The sequence below is a fragment of the Ursus arctos genome, unplaced genomic scaffold (genome assembly GCF_023065955.2).
Source record: "Ursus arctos isolate Adak ecotype North America unplaced genomic scaffold, UrsArc2.0 scaffold_6, whole genome shotgun sequence".
Taxonomy (NCBI): Eukaryota; Metazoa; Chordata; class Mammalia; order Carnivora; family Ursidae; genus Ursus; species Ursus arctos.
In genome coordinates this window covers 17059950-17077707 of record NW_026623078.1, presented here as the reverse complement: position 1 = coordinate 17077707, position 17758 = coordinate 17059950, and the positions used below count along the sequence as shown (strand labels likewise).

Here is a 17758-nt window from a genome sequence, read left to right as displayed (position 1 = left end):
CATTTGCTAACACTTATAGAGTAACTGGCACAGGACTTGAAAGTGATAGGTTAAAAAAAATCCAGCCAACCCTTACTAAGCATCTACTAGATACTCTGGGCTGCTGTGCTGTGCACTGGCCCTCTCTGAGATCACAGTTCACATTATAATCATTGGAGACTTATGAATTATTAGGACAGTTCTTTTTTTTAATCTGGCAGAAAAGAAATTGTTTTGAGGAAGGTATACCTTTTAACAATTTACACAAAGGCACTGTTTAAGCTTGCAAAGGCTGGGCCCATGCGCAGGACAAAAATTAGTAGGTAATGGGAAAAGACATCATAGAAATGCAAAAATCTCACTGGTTGATCGTTGTGTTGAGTCTTGAAAGAGCAGGAATCAGCAAGGTCAAGGAGGAAGGAAAAAGCATTCCTCACAGAATGAAAAGCTACTGAAATTCAGCAGTAGTGATTTTTAAAACATGTTCATAAATGCTTTGCTATTCCTTCCTTTAAAAGATGAGGTCTAACTCTCCTCTCCATGAGTGTGGGCTGTATTTAGTGACATGCTTTAAATGTCTTGAACATGGTGAAGGGGTGTGACTTTAGTTATTGGATCATAAAAGGCTCTGTGGCTTCCTCATTGCTTTCTCTCTTGGGTCACTCCTTTCGAGGAAGCCAGACGCCATGTTGTCAGGACTCTTGCCACCACCACATGATTCATCTTGGAATTTTAGGTTCTCCAGCCCCGGTCAAGCCTTCAGAGGATGTAGCCCCAACCGACATTTTGTCTGGAGCCTAATGAGATACCCTGTGCCAGAAGCATCTGACTAAGCCACACCAGGCTCCCTAACTGGCAGAAAGGGAGATAATATTTGTTTGAAGTTGCTGAGCTTTGGGGAAATTTGTTTTGCAGCAATAGACCACTAATACAGTGGCAAACAGTTCTCAATGGAAACTTCCTCTGCTTGGAGCCTGAGGGCCTGGGGACACAGAAAATGGGGTCTGAAAGGTAAATGCCCCACATTCTCTCATAAGAAGTTAGGATATCTCCTTTCAGCAACATGTGCAAGCTGGAGGATGTTTTCACATAGAGGAGCGACACGATCAGAGTTGATTAGGATGTCTTTGGCATGAAATGGGATGGGAGGGAGATTGGTTGGGGGCTGAGGGACCTCCAGGTAGGAGGTTACGGGAAGAATACAGTTCAGGTATGAAGATGGGAGCCTGGATTAAGACAACGGCAGAGCGGGTGGATATTGGGAGTAGTCTTAAAATTTGGTGGTTTTCGGAAACAACCAGTATTTAGAGCCATCTTGTGAAATCATGCTTCAATCTGCATTGTGTCAGGGAAAAGTACACTGAACTACATGATAACTCTCTATTCCTACCAACGTGACGATTATCACCACACACACACACACGCACACGCACACACGCACACAAGCATGCACGCACACACGAGATACTTTTCGTGCACTAGCAGAACCAGCACTTTGTAAAAAGGACTTCACAATTAGGAAATGTCTTACTCTTAGGATTTAATATGAAGCCTCTGAAACAGTCCTTTATAGAAACTCTAATTTCAAGAACAAAAAAGAAAATAATGAGCTCCCCCCTTCCATAAAGGGAACCAAAAGGCTCACATTTGTCCATTGTACAAATAAGGCCACAGAGGATTAGGCTGAATTATGGTGGGACACAGATTAAACGTGGTTTTGAAATGCTGGAAGCTTCATCAGAATCCATGACTAAAACAGCATAGACAGTGATATTAAATTAGCTAAGAAGTGCTTGCCTCCCAAAAAACTGGTTTCCTTAGAAAAATGACATCTATTTTTGGTATTTCAATAGCTCTAGAAAGAGATGGATATATAAATGCTAAGCCATGAATATTTCAAATGGCCACATTTCTGCCTTAACCGCGAGGGAAGAATATATATGTATACACACACACACACACACACATATATACTTATTTTGAACTAAATGAAAGAAACCTATTTTCATTCTATCATCTTGAATGCACTGTGTCATCACCACTGAAAGCTACATTTCCAAATATTTCTTCTGGGAAGTAGAGGTCTAGTGGAACTGATAATTAATCAGAGAACCAGAAAGAATTCCAAATCAGCAGAGAGAGGGTCAGGGAACCACATTCGATTTCCAGAAGGAAAAAGTTAGAAACAGTAATAGTTGGGAATCTTATCATTTCTGCTTCTGAAAATTGCTTTTTAAGCAATGCTTTCTTTTCCATTTACACAGTACATGTAACTTCTGAAGCAATGTGAATCTTCAAATAACTTGATTCAATAGATACTTGAATACTCAGTGTCCTAATAAGAGGAGTTACGATCTGTCCACTAAGAGGAATGCGGTTTCTCTTAAAGGGGAGCATCTATGTCCCTGAAGGCAGAGACTGTGTTGTTGACCCCAGCAGTCCTGTGCCTACTGTCAGGCCCAAAAAGGGGGCCACTCACCAAATGACCTGTTGAAAGAGGAATGAACGAACGAGTGGACAAATGTATGAACTCCTGTAATGCTAATGATGTTGGGCTTGTACAAATGACATTCAAAGGTAGGTCTCCACAGTAAGAACTCATAAATATTTACAACTGAAGGTCTCGCGGAAGATGTGAAAATTTCTGATGTTTAAGAAAAGGTAAAAATAACCAAGTGTGAACCAAGTAAAAGAGGCAGCATATTTTAGGAACCTTGACGAAACTATTTTAGCAAAAGCACACTGCTATCGCTGTTCAGAATAACTGTGATATGGCAAAAGTAACTTAATGAAAACATGTTCCTTCAAGGCTATCACAAATCTGCTTCTGGCTCACAGTCCAAAGTTAAACTTTTCGTGGCGGGAGCAAAGAAGAGGACAAAGAGAAACCACCACCGTTAGTGCCTGCACCAAAGCTATTTATTAGCGTAACTTTTTCTTTTTTCTTAAAGATTTCATAACAACTGAAGTATGTACAAAGTCTTACAGCATTTACACCATAAAAAGTTTCCCATTAGCTGATGAAGTCAAGGTAGTGCTGTGGAGCACTTCCGAGCATGACCACGGAGCAACGAAGCAGACCGCTACACGTCTACCTCTCGGCTACCACACACCACGGCTGTCAGCTGGTCCACAGCTAACGACCCACCTGCAAGACAGTTACTGGGGAAAGCGGGAATGAGTCGATATGCAGCACTAGAGACCAGAGGGTGGAAAAGCTACATGGCATCATGTCTCTCCAGTTTCCTAGAGCTGCAACAAAGGTCCACAGCCTGAAAGAATAACATATGCAAGACAACACAATCGCACTGCTCAGATATGGTTTAGCTATGGAAGGTATTTGCTTTTGAATGGGAGGCTCTATACCGATATGGCTGGTATTCCCATTTGTGTTCATGCCTTCGGATAGCTCACACCTGCACAAGCCCCGCTCCCCTCTCCCAAATAAATCAACGACACAAGGAGGGAAGGAGAAGGGGAAGAGAGTCAGTATAGAATTAGTTCTTGATCAAAAAACAAACAACTTTTTTTTCTTTAAAGACATTTAGTATCAGCTTTAGGATGGCCGTTCCCGTCAAAAGATTCATAGTAGAAATTTCGGAATCAACCCAAATCAGAACAACATCAACAAAACCCCCAGCACCCAAACTCCTAGATTTAATCACCTTCATTGTTTCTGATTGTCTTTCCTTGGGGTCAGTATTACACAGAAGCACCAACATTTACACACTGATTCGGACACAAAACGTAGCACTGTTGCCCCAACCATTACTTAAGTGGCAGGAGAATTCCAATATGCAAATGATTAACATCAGGCTCAGCGCTTTCTTCCTCAGAAAACCCAGCCTGGTTCTCTACCTTAGGTCAGTCACTGTATCTGTTTGGTGGCAGATCCCACTGATTTTCCCCATTGTTTCGGGCTCACACGTAGGCAAATTGGCTTTTTATTTCAAAAAGATTCTACTCTCAACTTAAAAGCCAGTTGATAAAACTTTTAATTAAGACACAAGAACTCGGGATATAAAAACACAAGAACCACATAAATATTGAAGAAGTTGTATACCGTTTTTCGTGTAAACAGTTTTGCTTAAGATTGAAGCCCTAATCGGATTCTGGCCTGAAACTCTTGGCAGATGACGTTGTGTTCAGCCAGGCTCTGCAGCGATGGTTGACGTGGAAGCCAGGTCAGTCCCCATGTTGACAGGCATGCAACTTGGAAACATTGCACAACAAGCAACACAAAGAGAGTGGAGAAGCTCACAACACTTCAAGGAGACCTCACAACCTTCACGACTGCGGATGCACAGAGACCCATCCCTCCCTCCTTTGCACGCACTTTGTCTTACACGTGGGAGACCTTCTGTGACTCTCTAGCTTGTTTGATGCTATATAACCACTTGATGATCCTAGCATTTCTTTCGATGGCAGAAATGCCATATGGCACCCGGTCATTGGCACTGTCATCATTTCTAAGGTCACTGTTACTGTCCTGAGACTGTTCGCAGTCTGAGCTGATCATGCTTGCGCTGCGGAAGTTGAGGGATATGATGTCGGAGTTAGCCCTTGCAAAGTTTTCCATTCCAAGGTTTTCCAGCTCTTCGGGGTCCAGTCCGCAGTAGTTGAAGAACCTCTCCACGTCTGCGTCCACACGGAAATACCTGTCACTCAAGTCCGACTTAGACCGCTGGAGCGAGGGTCTTCGGCTGACTCCGCAGGCTGGTTCCACCGGGTCAGCTTCAGGGGACTTCATGGTGGCCATGGCCGCGACCTTGGGTTTGGGAGGCAGAGGAGGGGCGGAGCTACTGCAGGGGATCGCTTTTAGGGGCTTCACACTGGTCACTTTGCGTATGTCTGAGGAGCTGTGGGAGACGTGGAGGAAGGACTCCGCCGACTGCTCCAGCAGCCTCCTGCCCACGTGGGAGCCGCCTTCCTGCGGGCTGCCGCGGCCCTGCGTGGGGTACACCTTCAGGGACTCGGCGAACGAGTGCCGGTGCAGGTCGGTGGAGTCTGGCCGGTGGGGCGGCCAGTTCCGGGAGCTGTGCTTGTGTCCCGAGCCCGAGCTGGAGCCTTCAGAGCTGTTGATGATGTTTTTCAGGATCTCGAGCTTCAGGTTCTCCCTCTGCACGCCACTCTCGGTCTTGGCGTGGCTGCCGAACACCCGGAGCGTGGGGCTGCCCAGGGCGCGCTTGGCGGCGGGGCACACCGGGGGCTTGGCCAGCACGGCCGGCTTCACGGGCTCCTGCTTGGCGTTGATGACCTCCTGACTCTTGACATACTTGGCCTTGTCCGCTTCCAGCCTCTCCACGGCACTGAGTCTTTTGGGGTTGGGCTCGGCCTGCCTGCGAAAGTAGTCGGGCCCTTTGTTGAGGATGCGCAGGGGGACGGCCGAGGTGAAGGTGCCCGCGGGGCTGACCGGCTTCACCATGCTACCTGTCTGTAGGGTCTCCGTGGGCATGGTGGGTGGTCTCTCCCCGGCAGCCGTGTTGGATTCTGGTCTGGGCGCCTCCGGATGCGCTGAATAGACACATGTACATGAAGCACAAAGGGCAGCGCGGACGGAGCTTGGAATCTGGGTGTCAGCAGCAGCAGCAGCAGCGGCGCCTCATCTCACAGCTCATTAACTGCCACCGGGGCCTCTAATTCACTTTCCCCCTTTCCAAAAGGCCACAAGCCACAAGTTCCTTTAATCTGCTTAGCTGCCTCCTTTCTTCTCCCCGAAGGATGTGGGAGTCTCCTCCAGGTCTTTGTGCTCAACTGCAGGCAGAGCTGAAACACACAACAACCAACCGCGGGTTAGGATGGGCGAGTGACATCACGGCTGTAGCAACAGAGAAACCCCGCGGCGCCCCCGCCTCCGCTGGCCGCCCGCCGCCCTCCGGCCCAGGGCCGCTTCTGGGCAGCGATTCCCAGGGTCCCGGAGCGCGGACAGCCCGCGCCCGGCGTCCCAGCCCGCGCCTGGCGCCCGCAGTCAGACACGGGTGCTCGGGGGACAGAGAGGGGCTGATCTTTCCCACGCGTGGGCTCGTGCAGCCGCCTCCCCATTGGTGAGATCCGCCCCCTGATCACGCCCGGTTGGCATTCCTTGCATCAAACTCAGGAAATCCTGGCTGAATGTGGAAATGCGGGTTTGGCAGAGCCGCGTTCCCAGTTCACTGAACGCCCCTGGGTTCCTATGAATCCGGTATCTGCTTTAGGCTACAGCAGCGGTGAATTAGAGTATGTCTCTTTCTCAATGAAGCAAAACTTCTGATTTCTTACTCCCCAATCTCTCGATAACATCTGAAACGAGCACTTCTTTAACTCTTCAAAAACTGAAAACATTGGCAAGAAAGGGGATTGGCAGCAAAGACGAAAAAATTTTTAAAAAGCATGTTTCAGTTATCTTACTTTCGCCAACCAGTATATTTGAAAACACTTTCTTCTGAAAAGCGAGACTATGTATGAAGTTCCTTCTGTTAACTAAAAACTTATTTTTTAATTAAACAAGAAAACTAGAAAAACCTCTAGATTAACCTTGTAACTAGATAATTTAATGATAAGTGCTCCATAATTTTTCACACATAATGAGCAGAAATCAAAAGTTTCTTTGTGGTATGTATTTCCCCAAATCCCCTAGGGAACTAAGAATACAATCTTAAGATGTCAATCATACCTAAATATGTTACTTTATAAAAAACAGGTATAATAGTTAATTATTCATGGCCCTATTATTCATGGCTTTCTGTACAATTTGACCACCTTCTCCCTCAACAAAAACCACTATAAGGAAACATTTATCAGTACTCCCAATATAAATCTATAAGCCATCTTTCTACTTAGTGCACAATATATGTAGCATTTTTCTAAGAACAACTCCTCTCCCTGCCTGTTATTGCTGGCAGAGAACATTTTTGAATGCATCGGCATCCCAAAGTAACTGGTTACAGATTTTTTCAGCATCTTTGGTTATAATTAGGAACATTAAGGGTAATGTATTCAACTAACATCAAATAACTAATTTACAAAATAAACAGAGTGTTATTACTATAAAATTATCTGCTATCATGGTAAGAAAATGAGGTGTCTATTAAGAACAAGCTTGGAGGTGGGGGAAGGGAAGCCTGATAGTTCTCCCTTATCATCTTTTAAAAACTTAATCTCCAAATACACCCATCGCCATGTTTTGTTAAGAGACAATTTTAGTAATCTGCAAAAGGATTTGCTCTGATAAAAATATTTTCCGATGCGAGATTTGAGAAGCCCCAAGGCAATTCCTACATAATGACTTCCTTTAATTGTGCAGTTCTATTATGATACTTCAATTTAGTTGAAAAAGCCACCTCCTCCCCCCTCTCATGAAGATTAAGTGAGATTGCTTTTTTGAACAAATTTCGAATGAAATGCCAGAGGGGAGTGGCAATTTCTCTGCGGCGCCTTTTGCGTTTCTCCATCCACCACACTGGTTTCACCTGACTGGGAAGGTGAACTGGGGTCCCCTTCACTGAGGAGCTCAGAGCCAGAACAGGTAGCAGAGCCTGGGCTCAGAGGCAACCCCACCTCCCACCCACCCTCCCAACTCTCCCCTACATGTGTAAGATCTCCAACTCCATATCTGGGGCTTCCAAATGTGTCCACAGATGGGACAGTGGCAGTACATTTAGGGGCAGAGTGAAGGACAGGATTAAGATTTGCACTCATCAGCTTTGTGCTTAAGGACCAAAGCAAATTCCCGCAAGGCAAGCGGGAAGGTGGCCCAGTGGGTGGTAGGTGACAGAGCTTGTACCTCTTTTCCTGGGGCCTCCACTCCTCATCTGCAATACGATCTGCTTCGATGAGATTCCCAAGATCCTTTCTCCCTTTAAATCGTGTGGTTCTGAGGCGCTAAGAATGAATGAACTATTTCCAATTTCAAAATGGCAACTGGGACTATTGGCGTGTGACTGACTGCACTATGGTTCCTGCATTTACTGTTCTTAGGAAAATAGTCTCTGAATGATGAGTTGTCCTTATCACCTAATGTGAACTGGCCTTGAAGCCCATGGTGGCCGGCACACCTGTCTTCCCTTCTAATTCCATCACACGAGGACCAGAAGCCCAAATATCCACACTGCCACTGCCCCGACTTTGCAGCACGCCCTGTCTGTTATGGCGGGCTCTGGGGCCATTGGAACACTAAATAAGAATTTTTACTCTCAACTCGCAAGACTGACGAACACCAGTCCATTTACCAGGGCGCACCCCTAAGGAAGCTCACTGGCCTGCTTTCACACAGATTTCATCATGGGGAAAAAAAAAAGGCGTGAAAATGGGTAAAGAGAGGCAGACGCCCTCAGGAGGGCTCCTGCAGGCACGCCCTTCTGCTCCAAGCCATCTAACCTTAGGGAGCATTTTCCAGAACAAAACCAGTGTGAAAGAATTATGTGAGAAAGGCACTGACTGCAACCACTTTCCACTTCATTTCCTTTTGGTTCTGCCCCTTCCCTCTCTCTTTCTTCTGTCATTCCCAATTGCCCTAATAAGTTTCAACACACTGATATTTACACATGACCATGTTCAGAGTTTAAAAGTTTTAATTTGAACTCTTTGGAGAGGACAAGAGAAAGCATCTTTTTGGAAGAACCGAAAGCAGAGGACAATGCTGTAGGACAGGTCGGGGGCTAGACCATCTGTTTTAGCCCACAAACTATACCTACTTCAAACATAACAAAGGCGCTTAGGCTGCTCCTTCTTCTGATGCTTCTATAATCCCTAACTTCTGCTCTTTCACCTTTCAATGCTTCAACAGTGTTGGCTGGGACAGAGCTGTATATTCCCAGAGTTCTGCAGTATAGGCTTTGTTACGATGTGGACTAAGTACATTTGAAAAGACGGGTCAAATGGTAGATGACACACCCGGAAACCTGGGGCTACATCTCGACGTCATTAATTTGACAACCATGAACTGTGCTCAGGGAGCACCATAGCTCATGACCCCCTGCTGACTCAGCCTTGCCACTGGCCCCTGACACCTGGGCAGACCCCTCAGGTGCGGCCAGGAGAGGCTGCTATTTCCTCATCTTGTTCCAGGAAAGGAAAATTAGATCTCAGCGGCAGAGGACTGCATGAACAACAGTCATTATACAGTCCTGCTTGATCCTTGACTTATGGCTAAGAAGAGGGAACATAAGCCAGAGGGAGAGAGAAACGTCCACTCACAAACTATTTGGCTACATGCGACCACGTTGAATATTCATTTGAATATTTCATGAAAGTCTGAAATGAACTGGAGAATAAAGCATGGCAGAGCCGAGGTAGAAAACGGTCCACTGAACCAGGGCACACATGAACTCCACTGCGATCTGGCCTAGGGCGATGGGGGCAAAGCCCTGCCAGCTCCTTCCCCATGGAGAAGCCAGGCTAGAGGGTCACATTATCTGGGCGGGAGTCCTGCTCTGGCTCTGAGGGCTGAAGTGGCACACCAGCCAGGCACAGGGGGCCCAGAAACAAATGGTGGCTGCCACTCACTTTAGCAGTGTTTCTCAAACTTGAATGTGCTTGGGACTCCCTGGTGATGTCCTTGAAATGCAGAGTCCTGAAGTAGATTTGGGGTGGGGCCCGAGCTTCTGCGTTTCTCGCAGATCCCAGGTGGTGCCCAGGAAGCTGGTCTAGCCTTGGAGCGGCCAGGGGAAAGGGAAGGAAGCCCACTGCTGCACTAGGGAGCACAAGGTTAGAAACGAAACGCCTCTGGCACAGAGGAAAACAAACCAAGCTTTCTTGTCTCTTAAATGAATTAAAGTCTGGGGCTTTGGGGGCACGGAAATAGCAAGCAGAGAATTCAAAACTTTTAAACCAAAGTGGACTGAACCTTTTCTAACGTCAAATCTGCCAGATGCTCACAGGGGCTGCTAGGTAGACTAGCATCCTCCCCTAACGTATGACATTGGGGAGACCCAGTGAGCTAGGACTAAGAGCATTTGCAACCCTGAAGGCAGTCCGGGACAGAAAATGAGTCCTGAAACATACACTTTATATGAAAAATGCTTAAAAGCCAAGTTCCTGGAATCCAGGCACCCCGCACCTCAATGCCCCCGAGGTCTGGCTGATCATGGGCAACTGCGGCTCGTGTGAAAGGGGCCTCCAGCTAAGGGCTGCTATGGGGACTGCGGTTCACTATTGAAGCAGCAGATCCAGAGCTCTGCAGAAACTCTCCTGATTTTAAAATTCAATTTGTGAAACACTGTAGGCCAAGTGCTTCTGGTAAGTAAAAAGAAAGAGATAGTTAATGTCTAATTGGTCTTTAAATTGTAAGTAGAAAGCAAGCATTGCAGTTAGATCAAGGACCTGAGTTTGAACACAGTTCCAGACCCACCCATAGAAGTTTCTTAAATATGTGAAGACTGGCCATTTCCCACATGCCTTCTGGCCCGGAAGAGGTGGTAATATTGTTGTCAAGGGGGAGTCTAATTCAATTTCTAATCACTGAACATCTCCACGTTGTGACCTTATCTATGAAAATTGAATGTGTTGAGCTTGAAAACGTCTTCAGTTCAAACATTCTTGGAGGCAAATAATAAAAGAAGCAGTTTTACCTTTGAGGTTAATAAGGGTTCTTGAAGAACCGATCTTTCTAATTTCCTAACATGTCTGATCACAGAACACCGACAATACATATACAATTGTGCCATGTCGCTTTCTGACTTCTTTGTAATAGTATTTGTGCTATTGACTTTAAGCCATCAAACTCCAACTTGCTGGGGCTGGGGGGGTCACTCTCACAGCTCTATTCTTGGTTTTCCCATTTAAGGACAGAGAAACATCCTTGTCAGTGAAATAAAAATGCACAGTTTCACAGGACAATGTTACCTTTTGAATTCCTTACAAATGTGAGAGAAATGCACTCACAATATATGAGTGCTCACGGAATGATGGGCTGTGTTCCATCAGTTAGTACCTGTTGATGGAGCAATTTGGTGTCAGGTGTAAAGAAACAGGAAGTCATGACAGTTTAGAAAAAAAGGATTCAAAATGCATATGACGGATATGAATTGAATAATGCTGTGACAAATGTGGCAGGACTGTCCTAAAGGACTTGCCCACAAACCACTTCTCAGTAGTCAGATGAAAGGCAGTGAGGATCTGGAATAAAGGTGCGGGAGGCGGGGCCATCCACTCTCGAAGTGGCTGTCTACTGAGTTCATGGTACAATCCAGAAACATCGAAGACAGCCAGTAGCTGGTGCGGAGTGCTAGGGGGACAGTGGTCAGATACCCCATGGGGGTGGTGGGGGCAGATGGACTCCAGATTTTAGACAGAGTACGGGGAGCACACTGAAGGGGAATGAAGCATCAGTGACAGGGTCAGATCTGTATTTTTAAGAAATCCCCCTGGCGGCAGAGAATGGGTGGCAGGAGGGGGGAGCCAGAGGGGCTGTGGAGAGGGGCCGGTCAGAACTGTCCAGGGGAGGGACACAGCGGCAGGGCTCAGAGTAGCTGCCTTTGGGTCTGAACCCTGGCTCAGCCCCATAAAGGCTGAGTAGCCTTGGGCAGGTTACTGTACCTTCCTGTGCCTCAAGTGTTCCATCTGCAAAGTGGGTATAAAAATAGTACCCACCTCTTTATGGGATTTGAGGCGGTTCAATAAGGGCCCAGACACTTTTTGTTGACATAACAATTATGAGAGGTTGTCTCTGGGGATGGAGAGAAGCATGGACAATTTCAAGAGATGTTGATGAGGTACACTGGGCTGACCCTGGAGACGGACTGGCTGTGGAGGGCGAGGGGGCGTGTTGAGGATGACTCTGGGCTTCCGGTATGACTACTGAGAAGTGGTTTGTGGGCAAGTATACAGTCTCTCTTCCATTCCTCCCTCCTTTGCATACCAGGCCTGAGCCAAACCCAACTATGGCAAGCCCCTGCAAACCAGCTGTGCTCACGCACACATCGGGCCGCCGATGTTTTTTGAATCAGCAGGGTGTCACAGAATTTGTCACCTCCTTAATATGTATCGCACATAGTTAACAATACCGTGGTTATCACAAAAAATTATATTTAGAAGCAAAATGCATTTATAAATAATGTGTAGTTCTGGGGGCTAAAGGAAGCAATGCCATTCCACTTGGAAGACACTGATTTATTCATTTTAATGAACATGCCATGTTTTCAACATCTTCCCTTCCGAGTGCATACTCCTTTGTATTCGTTTCTTTTATGCTGCGAAAATAACTTACAAACAATGCAAAAGTAAAGGAGCATATCGAAAGTGGAAAAGTAAACGGGGAAGTGGCGAAAGTATGTTTCCAAATACGGACTGAATTTGCACACTACTGATTGAACAGAAACTAAGAAATCAGAGGGCCAACCATCTGGAAGCATTAAGTCAAAACCACTGCCCTTTCAGGACCTGTACTTTTGCAATTACTGAATGACGTGCCTCGTTCTTTCTTGTCCTCCGGTGAATCCCGCTCATCTATAATTCTGACGGCTGACTCTTCTCTTTTCTGACCTCAGCATTGCCGTCAGCATCAGCTCCAAGCTGTAAGTGAAATTATCTTCTGGCCAATCACACTTGTATATTCTTGGAAGCCAGGGGCTTTTCCTTTTTAAAGATTTTAAAAGATTTTATTTATTTATTTGACAGAGAGAGAAAGCACAAGCAGTGGGAGCGGGAGAGGGAGAAGCAGGTTTCCCACTGAGCAGGGAGCCCAATGTGGGGCTCGATCCCAGGACCCTGGGATCACGACCTGAGCTGAAGGCGGACAATTAACCAACTGAGCCACTCAGGCGCCCCCAGGGGCTTTTCCTAATAACATTTCAACTTTTGATTCCAGTATCCTCATCATTTTTCAGCTTATTTTTTCAGTTGGCTAGAGGAGGTCTTCATATGTTATTTGGTAACCAATCCTGGCCCTAGGTTTCCATTATTTTGTTTCAATTTTCCACATGTTGGGTAAACCACTTCCCCACTTTTTCAGCGCCCCTGTTAAGCCCTGTTTCTCCTGATAAGACCATTCTACACAACTGCAGGACAGAAACAGATGTTGGAATGGGTGCACAGATGCGGAGAGGCCAACTCTTAGCTTCTAATGACTTCCCAGATATGGACCAAGAAGTGATGTCTATCTCACTGGCTCTCATACAATGTGCTGGGGCACACTGGTGAAGCAGCACGAAACTTGTGCCTGCATTTTGATAAATGTGCGAAAATTATCCTGACAACCCAGGAGGCACCGTGTTTCGGAAATATCCTCCAGGTGGCGCTGTGAGCCGAGCAAGTCCAGAGGGAAGAGCGGAGGGCTTGCAATGTGTTACCCAGAGGGCAAAGATGGGAACAGGAGACAACTTCGCCTCCAGAAATCAGTAGCAAAGGCAGTCTCAAGCTCTCTGCTCAGAGCTGAGACCTGGGCAGTGGCTATGTATGTCTACCCTGGTCTCAGATAGGTGAGAGGAAGCTGTGTTTCCATGCGTACAAGGGTGGGAGTTTTCTAGGTCCACATAAGTACTTGGGAAAAACTGGTTTGGGATTATGGTAAAAGGAATTCCCCCAAAGATTCAACCCCAAAGGAAGCGAGCAGCCCTGCACAGAGGGGAAAGCACCCCCTTGCGGTAGGAGGGGCGTAGCTGCCCCCAGGGAACCCAAAAGCTCCCAGAGACGGAGCTCTGAAATCTCCCATGCCCGGAGCCAAGGAGAGGAACCTCGTCGTCTTCCCCTTAGCACTCTGCCTGCCCTGCACGTTCGCACACCCTCACAGGACCTACTGGGAGAGGTCACAAGTGACACCTAATGATGAGTGGGAAAGGAGCTGGAGCAAGGAAAAGAGGGGAAAAATCTGCACTGTTTATTAAGTCTCCTCCTCCACAGCAAACCCTCCTCCTCCCCTTCCAAGCCAACACAGGCCTGAGCTGCAAGAGAGAGAAGTTCATTTAAACCGAATGAGAGGTTGGAGTTTTGGTCGTGATAAACGCTGGACTGGGCTCTTTCATCCTGAAACTGATCTGAGAACTTTCAATTATTTAAGACTAACCGAAGAGGCTATGGGTCCCATCTGAGATTTCATCCCAGGGATGGAAAGGAGAACTTGGCCAGGTGAATTCTCAGGGCATGGGAAAATGAGTACACACTTGCTGTTCACCCTCAGAAATCCAGGGCAGAAAACAAAAGGGCTTCGCATAATATCCTTCAGGTTTTCTGTTTGCTGGACTCGCTGCCCCTCCTCAGTCCAGAGCCCAGGTTCTCGGGGTCAAGGTCAACTGCACTTACCTCGCACAGCCTGGCCACTTACAGGTCTGCGACCCTAGGAAGCTACTCAAGCACAGTGTACCTCAGTTTCCTCATCTATGGATCATGATTCCCACACTTCCTAGAGCTGCTGTGGGAATTCCATGAAGTGCTCAGCGTGGAACTCGGCACCAAGTTTGCTCAGTCAATGGGAGTGGTTATTACATTTCGTCTCCAGTGTCCACAACTTGGCACTGATAATCACCATCATTAGATTTCAAGCTTTACGGTTAACTGAATGATCTTTTGTCTTAAAACGATTCCATTACTCTCAAGCGATAGCGTGTGTGTGTGTGTGTGTGTGTGTGTGTGTGCGCGCGCGCGCTATTTCTGTCAAAGTGGATGGATTATGCAGTTTCTGTCTGAAAGGTCATTCTCGTGAACCCATTTTTATTTGAGTTACAGAGAAAATATGTGGTTTCAAATTTCAAAGCAAACAGTTATATGAGTGAATCAGGCTAGAGTAAATAATAAAGCCATTATTAAAAATGAAATCAAACCTAAAATTGGTAGAAGAAAAATAGCAGGTCAAATCTCAATCCATGATGGATTCTTTACTTCAGTGTCATTCTCAAGGTCATTTAGAAAACATATTCACATGCTTCATTTTCATTCTGAAGTCAATCCATTATTAAAAAATGTTATGGGTTTCTTTTAAAATGCCTTTCTCCTATTTAAGGCAATGAAAATGAAACAGCGGATCAGAGGAAAAAAAATCACATTTCTGGTTCAACATTCTTCTTGGCCGAATGAAAGTAAAGAAAATGTTGTTACAAGAGGGCCACCAACTTGTTCCAGTGGGGGGAGCCCCGCCTTCCACCTGAGATTATAGAAATCAAGTCTGAGAACGTAGCTGGTGCCAAAAATCATTGGCAATATAATGGCTTGCTTCATGAAAATAACTACAAGTAATTAAAAAGCAGGGCTACTAGAATTCCTAATGAAATCCCGATAGGACTGCCCGCATTCTCCAAGCAAACATAAAATGATCCCACTTTTGGACACTTTTATCCTCTCCCAGAGAGAGTTTTATGTGGCTTTACGTTCAGCTGTGAGAATGTGGGAGGCCACGGCCAAATTCTAAATGAATGTTGAGTTCAAGGGACCAATGTCCTTTTTTACAGACAAGTCCACTCAGATCTCAGGCTTTAGAAGACTTGCTAGCTAAACGTGGGTCTCAGTGTCAGCTGGTTCCCCTACTTAGGCAGACCAGGAGCCTAACGATATTGCAGGGACTCAACGATCTCACAGATTATGAACTCCCAACAACAGTGTGTTGTTCATGGAAATACTGCGAAGATTGCCACCGCATCCATCCTCACGACTACCCCCGGAAGGCTGTCTGATCCCCCCGTATAAGTGTAGAGCGTAAGTACTTGCGAGTGGCCTCTGAGAGACCCGACCAGAATCCAGGGCTGTGCGGATCTGGGCACCCTGCACCCTGTTCTCCGCCGATATCGATTCTAAGCATCTGCACTCCGCACACTGCTTTTTCCTTTAGCTGTGTGAGCTTGCACTCTACGGCAATGGGAGCGCGTACGTTCAACAGCAAAGACTAAGGGTGACAATGCAGAACGAACCTTCATTTCTGAAAATATTTTTAATTTCTAGGGATCAGCCTTGGGGTAAAAGGATATTTACTCTGAAATACACATTATGATGTGTTAAAATAAAATTGTGAAACATTTGTCAACTTGAAGGGAGAAAAAGCAAAGCAGCATTTTTTGGACAGTGGATCAAGTTCACTGTAAATGGATTAGGTAAATTCCTATGTATCATGTTTAAAAATTAACCTGTTAATAATGACCATTTCTTAGTAAGCACATATGATGCCCCAGGACTGTATGAATGCATCTTATAGGTTTTTATTTTATTTTTAAAGATTATTTATTTGAGAAAGAGAGAGAGAAAGAGAGCAAGCGAGCACAAGCAGAGAGGAGGGGCAGAGGGAGAGCAAGAAGCAAACTCCCCACTGAGCGGAGAGCCTGACGCAGGACTCGATCCCAGGACCCTGAGATCATGACCTCAGCCAAAGGCAGACGCTCAACCCACTGAGCCACCCAGGCGCCCAAGGTTTTTAAATTCAATTCTGTCCATGTCTCTAAAGCAAGTGTTATGATCCCCATGTTACAGATGAAGAGACTCATGTCCGGACAGTGAAAGCTAGGATGGTCAGCTACTGATAGCTGTAGGCTCCACACCCAGGTCTCTATCAGTACACCTGGGCCCACCTCACTGCGTCACACTGTCACTCCAGAGCTCTTAAAAAGATATGTGTGATGCATTTTACATGTTTTATATTTGAGTAATATGGCTAAGGAACCCACACTAATTATATTTTAGTTCTAAAATCTACTCTTGGTTAGTTACAGTTTAGCAAATGGCTATTTACTATTTACCTTCCTAACTTTTTGTGAAATCAAATAACCTTGCTATTTGCTAACAGCTTAAATGCACAAGCACAGAAGGTGAAGTGTTATAAATTGGGTTCCATTAATTTCATTTTCTTTCTGGATACCACTGACTGCAGATCTATCAACGTTAACTGAACTTTGATGGAAATAATGAGAAATACATTAAAAAGAACAACAAGCAACATAAGACTGCGATTTCGTTCTATCTGACGACCCAGAGCATCAGAGAGGAGGGAGCACATGCTATTTATTGCTATTTCTAGGAAAGCCACCAGCCATGCACATAGTAGGCAGAAATAAAATGCTAAACACCCAGGAGAAGATCTAGCACATCATTTAAATTGTAAAGACTCAATGAAGATGTCAGATAAGAAGCTCAGAAAGTGGAACCTGGAATACACTTTATACATCTGAAACAACACTCAAAGCGCCTCCTTTTGATTGGCGAGTATGGGGCAAGAGTCCACGAACGCACAGACACTGTTCATTCACAACTTAACGAACACATTGCACTCAAGTGTGCTTAGAACACAAATACGGTGCAAAGGGAAATCAATACAAGGTAGAATTTTAAAGCATAACCAGTAGGTTCACTTCAAAGAAACAAACAAATATTGTGGATCTCATTTACCAGGGAACACCTAGAAACCTTTCTGTTTTTTGAATAGCTCTTACTACAGCAGTTGTTAGGACAACTAGTTCTTTGCCTCAAGTGTACTCAGAAAAGATAACTTTTTTTTTTTTTTCATTTTTAAGGGTTCAGACTGAATCGTGGGACAAATAATAATTTTCAAAGAAAGATATGTAAGTAGATCGACGCCTAGTTTTGCAGCACGTATTTTCATCTTTAGCACCTAACACAACTTACACCAATCATTTTCAAACCTAGAATGGCACGAGGTAAAGCTTCACCACAATGTGCGTTTGAAATATTAGTTCTGGGTCCAGGTGACAAGGAGCTCAGGAATGACTAAGAAGAAGTTCACTCAACTTGCCCGGGCCCATCCCAGCTCTGCGTCTGAGCTTGCTGGAAGTATAGCAGCAGGCAGAAGGCCAAACTGTTGGCTCTGCTAGGCAGCTTAGAGGTGTCTGCAGGCAGGCTGCCATTAGAAGGGAGGGGGAGACCCTGGTGA

The 17758-nt window shown here is 45.7% G+C and overlaps 1 protein-coding gene across 3 annotated transcripts in view; it reads right to left on the bottom strand.

The window, feature by feature from the left end:
- Positions 1-2880: 2880 nt before the first annotated feature.
- Positions 2881-17758, bottom strand: part of FAM110B (family with sequence similarity 110 member B) — a 148705-nt gene continuing 133827 nt past the window's right edge. For all 3 annotated transcript variants that reach the window (XM_026516446.4, XM_026516445.4, XM_026516447.4), the window contains one exon: positions 2881-5745. In XM_026516446.4, coding sequence (XP_026372231.1) covers positions 4322-5434 — 1113 coding nt within the window. In that variant the 5' untranslated portion in view covers positions 5435-5745 and the 3' untranslated portion in view covers positions 2881-4321. The remainder of the gene's footprint in view (positions 5746-17758) is intronic.